The sequence below is a fragment of the Chondrus crispus genome, genomic scaffold (genome assembly GCF_000350225.1).
Source record: "Chondrus crispus Stackhouse genomic scaffold, scaffold_94, whole genome shotgun sequence".
Classification (NCBI taxonomy): domain Eukaryota; phylum Rhodophyta; class Florideophyceae; order Gigartinales; family Gigartinaceae; genus Chondrus; species Chondrus crispus.
In genome coordinates this window covers 225,412-235,878 of record NW_005178845.1, presented here as the reverse complement: position 1 = coordinate 235,878, position 10,467 = coordinate 225,412, and the positions used below count along the sequence as shown (strand labels likewise).

Genomic DNA, 10,467 nt, shown 5'->3' with positions numbered 1-10,467 from the left:
GTGACTTGGTGATGATTCATTTTCTGCCAAGTGTTGATTACGCGAATGAAGAAACAGTACCAAGTCATTAGTGACTTGGTGCTGATTTTTTGCTTTTGCCAAGTCCTTCATTACGGGAACGAAGAATCATTCCAAATCATGGCGTGTGGCTTGGCGCTGACTTGTCGCCAAGTCATCCTGACTTGGCTTGGTGCGGCTGAAATGGTCCACTTGTTTTCCACTTTCTGCTGAGTTGTCGTGCGTTCCAACCGAAAAGCCCCCTTGTCCAAATTCACCTTTCAATTGCCAATGAATGCACTGAATAGTGTTGAAGAAACTCCATAGGGAGTAGTCGAGATTTCGGACAGGTGTCCGAAAAAGAAGACGGAATCCTCGCACGGCTGTACGCGAGCGTCGAGATAGGATTCTTTCATTGTGCGAGCGACACTCCAATCCCCCCAGATGCCAATGCGGTAGGAAGGGACTCCTGTTGCAGCGCATTCCGATGCGGCACCCATGCGAAGCGAGTGTGAGGACCACAACACTTGCGGAGGGGGAGTGACGCCAGCGTGAGTCAGGCAAGCTTGGAGCCAACGTGAGATGCTTGCCGATGACGGTGTGAGCCGTTGGCCCGGGAGGTCCCAATAGTAGCGACTTGTGGAGCGGGTGTTTCGGCGGTAACGGTCGTACCGTAAGACCAAGTCGATGAGCGATGGCTTGTCAGGAGCTAGCCTAGTGTAGGATAGAGTATGTGCCACGCGAGACCGATTTTTCCGTAAAGCAATTGCCAAGTCAATCGATTGTTCCGAAACTTGAATGTTGTACATGCGCAGCGCAGCGCCAGCTTCCCCCCTTTCGAAGAAGACGTAGGAAACCAGAACAGCAGTAGCGTTGCGAATCAACTGACGGTTGAGAGCAGGAGCGGCCATTGCAGCGTTGAAGATTTTCTTGGCTTTGGCGCTCGGGAGGGCCCGTCGTTCCTTGTGTGCGTCCGGGTCGTTTTCGGCGCGGCGATCCAGGTCAGATTGTTGCTAGGCGGCCAATGCGAGCTGGATGAGCGGGTTGTATTCCACGGGCAACTTGATTCGTTTGTGGGCCGTTACCACTACTGAGATGTAATTCTTGACTGATCCCCCAGCAATCGTGCCTGAGTCGAAGTGCCAACCGAGGTACCTGAACAGAGATCCTTCTTCAGCAGTCCATGGTTCGATCCTTTCCAGAGTACAGAACCTAGCCCACTTCTGCCAGAATCGCTCATTGCATTTCCAGGTGTTGGGCGCCCGAGCTCGATGAATCAGACCAGCGATAGTAGTACCTCCGCCTGAGATTCCGACTCCGGCGGTGCGCAGGACTGAGCCACGAAGCGCCGCAGCTAGCGGAAGTTGCTGCGTATCGTCCAGATCGCGATTTTCCATGGTGGGGCTGGCAGGTGCTGTGGGGCCCACAATGGGGGTAGATAGACGTCTGGCGCCTGAAACAGCTGAAACGTTCCGATTTCCTTGAGGCGACGACACCACGACTGAGCGGGCCACCACGGGGTGACCAGGAGGCCCTGTGCTGATTCCTGGATGATCTTCTCCACGACGAGGGGGATGAGCTTGAGCTGTGGGTTCCAGAAGTTGATCGTCTGCCCCCAATGTTGCTGTAGCGCATCGATTCCTGAGGATCCCGGTGAGCGGTAGCGGCTGTTGAACTGGCGGCAGATCGTTGATTCTTGATCCGCGAACCGGTCGATTGTTGGATCCATCTCGTGTAAGAGCGCCCTGATTGTCCGGGTGTTGATCCTCCAGTCGTCTAGTGAACGCAAGCGAGAGAGGCGATCTGCGAAGCGGTTGACGGCAGAAGGGACGTATCGTGACTCGATTGAGATTCCCAGCTTGAGCAGTACCCGGTGTAGCGCCCGCAATTCCTTCATGAGGGCTGGTGAGCGCGTGGTCATCGTGTTGAGTATGTGGACCACGGCCTGATTGTCCTCCCATACGCGGAGATGGGTCCCCGTGCGAAGGTCGTCTGCGAATGCCTTCAGATTGTCCGTTACTGCCCTGAGTTCCAGAAAGGTGATGGGCTTCGTTCGCGGATGCGGATCCCAAAGCCCTTTCACTACCCAGACCCCTGGTTCCCCCATCCTGAGGTCGTGTCCCAGTGTCCCTCCCATCCCGATTGAGGTTGATGCATCGGAGTGCATTGCCATTGTGGCCGTTTGGTGATGGAGAGGGCGCGTAGACGGTGATTTGACCAATTCTTTCCAGTGTATCAGGTCCCGGATGGCTGCGTGTTTGAGGTTCACGCGCCGCTTCGTTGGTCCCCGTAGTGAGTCGTACAGTGAACGGGTGTAGAAGCGGGCGAGAGGCATGGCCAGAGAGCATGAGATGGCCACCCCGAGGAAGTGGCGCAACAACGATGTTTCCACCAACCGACGGTTCTGTCGGGCTTGTTGTAGCAGTTTCCGAGCGATAGCCTGAATCTTCTAAATCCGTTTGTCCGTGATCCCGAATACTTGAGCCTTGGTGTCGATCACGAAACCGAGGTGGTCCAATCGTTGCGACCCGTCCCAGCAGCCTTTGCCTGGCTTTCTGCGGAGACCGGTTTTCTGCAGCAGTTAGTCCAGGAGCCGCTGGGCTCTGCGGAGTTCGGTGTGACCTTGAACTGCGACCAGAAAATCGTCCATGTACGGGTGGATGCGGAGATTGAGCCGGTCCCTGATGTACTCGACGAAAGGTCGCATGAACTTGACGAAGTAGAACGGAGATAGCTTCCATCCAAACGGTAGGGCGATACAGCGAAAGTAACGTCCATCGATTCTGAAGAGGAACCAGTTGCGGATAGCTGGATGTAGCCTGAAATGATGGTACCCTTTCTCTATGTCGAACGAGAGCAGGTGGTCGTTCGGCTTGATTTCCAAAGCGAAGGATTCCAGTGTTTCCATTTTGACGGGAACAGACCGAAAGAGATCTGACTGTCGCTTGAGGTTGACGACCAATCGTCGCTTCTCTGTGCGCACGATGAAGGCCTTTGAGATAGGGAATCCTTGCTTGTTGAGGCGGTGAGCCTCCACCGGGGAGATTTCCTCGTGGATCTGGCGGCGCGTGGCATCGGTGAGTTCGTTGCGTAGCCAGTCCAAATCTAGAGGTTCCACCGGGATCTTGGGGAGTACGAAGCGTGTGGCCAATTTGGCTGAGTTGACCGGCTTCTCGTACACCCCGAACTTGATGGCTCGGACTAGGAAGTCCGGAGCCCTGAGCCCTTCGCGGACTAGGAAGTCCGGAGCCCTGAGCCCTTCGGCCCAGAAACGTGCTTGGCGGTGTGGGTTTCGCCAGAGCACTGAAGGGTCCGGTTTGCGGACCATTACTTGGAGCTAGACCCGGAAGAGCCTGAGCCTCCTGAATTGGGGTTCCGCGGCGGATACGTCCTGTAGCCTGCGTTCCTGAGTTGCGAGCAGCTTGTTTGTTGAATTCCTTGGCGTAGGCCTGAGAGCGGAGCTCGGCAAACTTCTCCTTGGTGTCCCTGTAGAGTTGGGACACGTAGGGCTGATCTTGCTCGCGTAAGTACTTCTGGAGAAGTACCGCCTCGGACTTGCCTGATTCCACCGAGTCTGAGAAGAAGTCGACTCGCTCCTGCACCCGTTCGTACGAGGCTTGGAGGTAGTGGTGCAGGACTGAAAAGGCCTCAGTAGCGGCTTGAGTGTTTCCAGTGGACAAGGCCTCTGCCACTTTGTGAGATGCGGCGAGGGCAGTTTCCGTGTTGTAACCGACGTTCCAGAGTACCTCAGCTTCCCAACCGTCCATTGTGTCCGATTCCTTGATGCGCCCGAACAGCTTCTCGTTTTCAGGAATGAAGCGTTTGGCGGGGAATGGGGCTTGGGTAGCGGGTTTCTGGAAGAGGTTGAGGTTCCCAGTTTCCCCGTACTGTTGGCGGGTAGCGACGGTGTCAGCGATTCCTTGAGCAGTCGGAGCTGGAAGTGTAAACTGAAGTCCCCTGTCGGCGTAGACGGCGTGAGCAGACGTGAGCTGCGGTGGGGCAGGGCCCGCGTGGGGGGTCCTGGCACCCGGTTCCTCGGCGGCTTGTAGAGCCGGCGGTGCGGCTGGATCCTCAGCGGTAGCGGCGGTAGGAGCCGTACCAGCGGGGCGGTTCTGGAGCAGCGAGAGAATCTGGGCGACCTGCGTTTCCAATGAGTTGACCTTGTTGACGAGAGCGGCAGACGGAGGGCGACTGGTAGAAGGCTGGTTTTCCAAAGTTGGTACTGGACCAGAGATGCCTGTGGATCCGGACGAAGATTGGACTTCTTCAGCATTAGGCATAATGCGCGATTTTGTTGAGAGCCGGCCGTGACGATGATCCGTCTGGAGCTTGTTGAGTTGTGAAACGAGAACAAGCGACGACTTGAGGAAGAGAGAAGAGTGGTGAGAGAGTTTTGACGTGCCTCTCTTATACAGCCCTGTTTTCGGACAGTGGCCAAATTTCCTTTTCTGCCAAGTTCCATGACGCGAATGAAGAATCATTTCCAAGTCATAGTGGGGGTGCCAAGCCATTGCGTGTGACTTGGTGCTGATTCAATTTTTGCCAAGTTTTCATTACGCGAATGAAGAATCATTCCCAAGTCATAGTGTGACTTGGTGCTGATTTTTTGTTTTGCCAAGTTTCCATTACGCGAACGAAGAATCATTCCAAATCATGGCGTGTGGCTTGGCGCTGACTTGTTGCCAAATCATCCTGACTTGGCTTGTGCGGCTGAAATGGTCCACTTGTTCTCCACTTTCTGCTAAGTTGTCGTACGTTCCAACCGAAAAGCCCCCTTGTCCAAATTCACCTTTCAATTGCCAATGAATGCACTATAATCGGACGGCGGCGCTCGTGGCTGAAAGCCACGAGCCGAAAGGCGAAAATAGAGTGGTGTCCGGTACTGTACAGGTACTGTATAGATACTGTACAGAGTGGCCGGCTCCACTCCATCGACAAGAACAGCGGTGCGGCGGCGGTACGTGCAGGGGCGGGAGCGGTCACAGCGGTGTGGGCGGCAGGAGCGGCAGGAGGGGCCGTGATAGGCAGGGGCGGGCTCGGACGGCCTGGGGCGGCGGTGGTGGGAGGCGGGGCGCTATGACAAACGATGTGGACGGGTGTTGTTTATTTTCCCTAATCAAGGGGGGGCCGATGCCATACCCGTGCATGCCCCCCTTTCTCGAACAGAGCACCCTTCACTTGAACAAAAATAGTATGCCTAATTTTATTCCGATTCCGCTTTTACCAATAAACATGACAACTTTTGAGTGAAAACCGTCGACTGACAGTGTCGTAAATCAACCACAAATGCATTTCCCGCCATTTCAACAGCAGAATCCGACTTGGCGCCCTTCTTGCCCCCTTGATGCAAACTTTGGTGCATAATTTTGTGCAAATTAAAACCATGGAGCTCGATCCGTCTCCCTTCACACCCACCCCAACACACAATGACCAAAAAGACAAGCCGCGAAAAAAAAGAAAAGGTCTACTTCAACCAAGCCATTGTTGCGATTGAAAGGCATGGTGCAACTCGGCGCAGGGCTGCTCAACTGGCACGACCCCCTTTGGCAACGTTTCAATATCGATTCTCGCGCCGAAATGTGTTGACAAAATCACGTACATATCTATCGTTATGTGAAGAGCAGCTCATTGTTAACCTCGTCCTTTCATACTCCCAGAGCGGCTTCCCTCTCAAGCGGTCAGATGTAGGCGACGCTGTACAACTGATGGTGCACTCGTTCCCCGAGGAGCGCCAAAAAGCCATTCCCTTTATTGATGGGCGTCCGGGACGCAAGTTTTTGTCACTCTTCTCAAAACGGCACAGTGCCAAAATTAACTTTGGAAGGGCCTGTAAGGTGGAAAAAGCTCGCTGGCAGGCAACCAATGACAATAATCTGACGGCCCACATCGCGGAATTAGAGCGGCTTGTTCATGTGCATAATTTAGATGCCTCTCGTATTGCTAATCTAGACGAAAGCGGCTCTACACCGAGCAAAGATTGCGCACAGTCGAACAGGACAAGGTCGTATAGTGCTCGAGGGCACAAGTCCCTTCAAAGATCACCTGAATTCAAGAATGTTCAACGCGTAACGATCATGCCCGTTATTTTCGCCAATGGAGACGTTGGACGCCCTTTGTTTGTTGTGGAGGGAAAAGCTTTAAAGTATCGAACGGTCGAGCATCATGGATCATCTGTAATGGAAACCGTTGCCGATTGCCTACCGCGGGGGAGTTTGATAACAACTCGAGAAGATGTCGCCGGCGTGGACAGCAAAAACTTTCTGCGATGGGCACAGTATTTTGCTGAGGATGTTAGGGACCTGACGGCCAATGGACGAAAAGTTCTTTTATGTATGGATGGATACAGGAGCCATATGGGGGACAAGGTGCTGCACACACTGAAACAGGCTGGCGTAGTCGTGTATGCATTACCTTCTCATACAAGCGGCACAACCCAACCCCTAGACGTGGGGGTTTTCGGTCCCTTCAAGGAGCACATACGGAGTTGTGTGGAACAGCTTTCGTTCCCTACTAAATCGAAAAGCTACGATCTGTTTGATTATTTAAAAATAATGAGGGAGGCATACGGGAAGGCGTTTACGAGAGCTAATGTGACATCGGAATTTAACAAAGCTGGCATTTGGCCTGTGAATGCTCATGCTCTCATGGGTGTCCCTCGTCCGCATTCGTCAGGCAATAGCTCGTCCTTGGTGACGGTTGAAAAAATGGCGGAAATGCTAGAAGTCAAACGAGCTGCGTACAGGGATAGTTTAGGGGTTCAGCCGCGCGTTCTTCGCTGTGGTTACGTGGACACATCAGCTGGGATTACATTGACCACAGACGCCACAATGGAGCTGGCGAGGGAGAAAGCGGCAAAAGTGAGTGTGAAGCTGGCAGCCAAACAAGAAAAGGAAGCAAATGTGGCGCAGCGACTCGCCGAAGCTGTGGAAAGGACGAGGATTGAGCGTTTCAGAGGGCGACAGAAGGCGCTGGCATTCCGTGTGCACCATTATCAGGTTGCAAACATTGAACCAAGGTCTTTGTCGGTCCGTCGCCAGATTGCGAAGAAGAGAACTTGCTCCCGGCGTGCTGCAGTCTTGAAGTGGGCAGCACAGGCCGTTGCTCGGTCACCGAGGAGGAATTAGATATAAAATTTGCAAGGTAAATTTGCATCAACCAGTGAAATGTCTGTGCAAGAACTGGGTGATTTTTCCGAGGTGGTCACCGCTCCGATTGCTTAACCAAAGCATGCCGTTAATGCCGATGTATGAGCCTTCTGGCTCCTTCGAACAGAATAGCAGATACGTGGACACCGTCAGTTTTCCAAACGATCAAAAAGATTTCTCCGATGCCACATGCTTCTTGTTTTTATATTTATTTTTCCAATTTTGTTCAACTTGGGGGGTCCCGCACAAGTATCATAGGGCAGGCTTCAAGGACTCACACTTGGGCGGGACAAGATAAGGCCGCGCCATGATAAGGCATGCGGGCAGTTTGTCATACCGCCCATGCGGGGCACAATGGGGTATATAATGAACATTTTTCTCAATTTCCCGAGCAGAGCGACGTCAGCTGAGGTTCCGGGTTCGATTCCCGGTGGGCGCATTCGCAATTGGCGCCTATAGTCAAATGGTATGATATCAGCCTTCCATGAAGGCTCTCCGCTCACCTTTTTTTGCCCGCGGCCCAGAATGCGTCTGGAAAACAAATTCTCTCTGCAAATGACTTTCCTGTTCTCTCTATCTCTCTCCGTATGGAAAGTTAGAGCACTTACCATATTTTTTTCGACATTCGCAGCAGTTTAGGAGGTCTATATTCACAGCCGCCTTTTATTGATCCCTTATTTCCCGGTCCTCTATCGCATGATTATGGCGCTCGGCGCTTGCGGGCCTTCAAGTGTTGATATATCTACACTTCACCCCGAAGCTGGGCGCTTGTCCTATCCACCTGTTATAAGAAAAATACATAGGACCCATAAACCTTTATTCGACCTTTAGGCTGAGCGAGTCGAGATCTTTTTTTTATTTTTTCCACTGTTTGGGGCTGGGTCGACAAAGAGCATCAATGTTCTGGATAGACTATCGACACCACTCGAATAATTTCAAAAGGAACGGCAGGGCAAGACTGCGATGAATCGTTCAAAAAGCGGCATACAGATTAGACTACTGCATAGAAAAGGGTGACCGGAAGCCCCTTCACTTCCCAAGGTCAATTAAAAAAAGAAACGCTGCAGTATGCTAGAGACTTTGTGGAATGCTTAGGTCTTCAGGCTGAAGGGAATCGTTTCCATTTCCAAAGCACACGTTAGAAGTTATTTGCTTTGAGTACGCTTACAAGGTAGAATATCGTAACATCATGAGGAGGGTTGAGCGCGCAACTGTTCATCATTTCTGGAACACGTTGGGATCCCTGGACGGTGTGAAGAAACAGTCCTGCTTTCTCGTAATCAGATGGATGGGTTTGTACAGTCAGGGGAAAACTAACTGAAGGTAGAGCGACACATTGATATGAAAATCATTCTGGTTAGCCGCCTCATGTGTTAAACAACCTTGATACTTACTTGTATGTTCTCCGGTTTCGAGTAAACTTCAGAAAACAAAGAAATCATGAAAGAAGACTATCTCGGCCGTTACCATCTTCCGATTTTTTTAATAATCACCCCCCAGCAACACTGGAATGTCGGTGAGTTACTGGTAGTAATGATGGGTAGCATGTGGCAAGAGCAAAATGTGCTCATGTTGTTGTCAACACCACGAACTTCAACGTGACGTCCAGCAGACGAGCCCACAAGGAATGGGTCTATTACTGTAATATTACTGTAATGTAACTTTCTCCGAAAGTTATGATAGCAGCCTTACACGAGACTCTCAAGATCACACTACTTCCTTCACGAGCTTGCGTTCTTTTCAAAACAACTTTCTTCAAAGGGCAAACGCAAAGTGTTCAACGACCCTACTATTCGCTATCTTCCCTGGAGTACTGATAAGGTGCATCCATCACGCGACCAACGAAGAGTGATCGCGATTCTCGACAAAGTCAACGGAACCTCTTTCGTCAGATTCGAATAGAGCTCACATTGGTCATTGTGCAGCAGTTGGGATACATCTGATCAGCGTTGTGTCGTATTGTCTTGTTCGATATCAAATCCATGCAGTCTACTTCTTCACCAGGGCAACCACCACCAGATGTTCCTGGTTGGTCTCCAGGAGGGTCGCTATGGGGCGGGCTCGGCCATCTGCTGCGCCATTCCTCTCCCTTATCACAGCAACTCTCGCCAGAGGCGGCAGCAGATACTGAAAGTTTTTTAAGGACACAGTGCAAACTCCTGATCATTGGCGCTGGTGGACTAGGTTGCGAGCTTCTGAAGAACGCCGCCCTCTCCGGTTTTCGCGATATTCATGTCATTGACCTCGACACAATTGACCTCACAAACCTCAACCGACAATTTCTTTTCAGAACAAAAGACGTAGGGGAACCAAAGGCAACTGTGGCTGCCGATTTCGTAAATAATCGCATCCCAGGTGCCAATGTGACTCCGTATCATGCGAACATCATGGATTTTGACAAGGACTTCTACAGGCAGTTCCACCTTGTCATTGCAGGACTTGACTCCATCGACGCCCGACGGTGGCTCAACGCTATGCTTTATAGTCTTGTTGAACGCGATGACGAAGGAAATCCCGTTCAAGAAACCATTATTCCGCTTATCGATGGTGGTACAGAAGGCTTTCAGGGACAAGCAAGGATCATTATACCATCCCTCTCTAGCTGCTTCGAGTGCACTTTAAGTCTCTTTCCCCCTGCTAAAAATTTTCCGTTGTGTACAATAGCAAACACACCACGACTACCGGAGCATTGCATCGAGTACGCTAATGCTGTGCTATGGGACAAGATGAAGCCATTTGGCAACAGTAAGCTGGATACTGACAAACCGGAACATACGAATTGGCTTTTTGAGCAGGCCAAGGAACGTGCAGATCACTTTGGTATCAAAGGCGTAACATACCGCCTCACGCAAGGGGTCGCGAAAAACATCATTCCAGCAGTTGCATCTAGCAATGCTATTGTCGCTGCGGCCTGTGCAAATGAGGCTGTGAAGATGATCACTAGCATCGCAAACAACATGGACAACTACATGATGTATAATGGCAGGTATGGTGTTTATACGTACACATATAGGAACGAAAAACGACCTGACTGTCCGGTTTGTGGCGCTCCTGCTCTCGTTAAGGTTACAGCGAAGGGCGAGTCGACTCTAGCAGAGTTCTTGGAGACGATTGCCGGGCACCCTGAGCTTCGATCCAGAAAGCCATTCCTTCGAACGTCCACAGGCAAGACATTGTACGCAGCTGCACCTGCCCATCTTCGAAAAGCGACTGAGGGCAACTTGGATAAGAAGCTGGAAGACCTTATAAGTTCAAATATGGAACTAACACTGTCGGATAAGGACTTACCTTTCATCCGCACTGTTTATGTCAGCTTCATATGATA

General features: G+C 51.5%; 1 protein-coding gene across 1 annotated transcript; it reads left to right on the top strand.

The window, feature by feature from the left end:
- The first annotated feature begins 9,124 nt into the window (after window positions 1–9,124).
- CHC_T00008644001 (ubiquitin-activating enzyme E1) lies at window positions 9,125–10,465 on the top strand. The gene has a single exon (XM_005712065.1). The coding sequence runs from the start codon at window positions 9,125–9,127 to the stop codon at window positions 10,463–10,465; it is 1,341 nt and encodes a 446-aa protein (XP_005712122.1).
- Window positions 10,466–10,467: the final 2 nt, after the last annotated feature.

Bases quoted from the DNA above. Each gene is read 5' to 3' on its own strand.
- CHC_T00008644001 (XM_005712065.1), top strand. From the start codon at position 9,125: ATGCAGTCTACTTCTTCACCAGGGCAACCACCACCAGATGTTCCTGGT.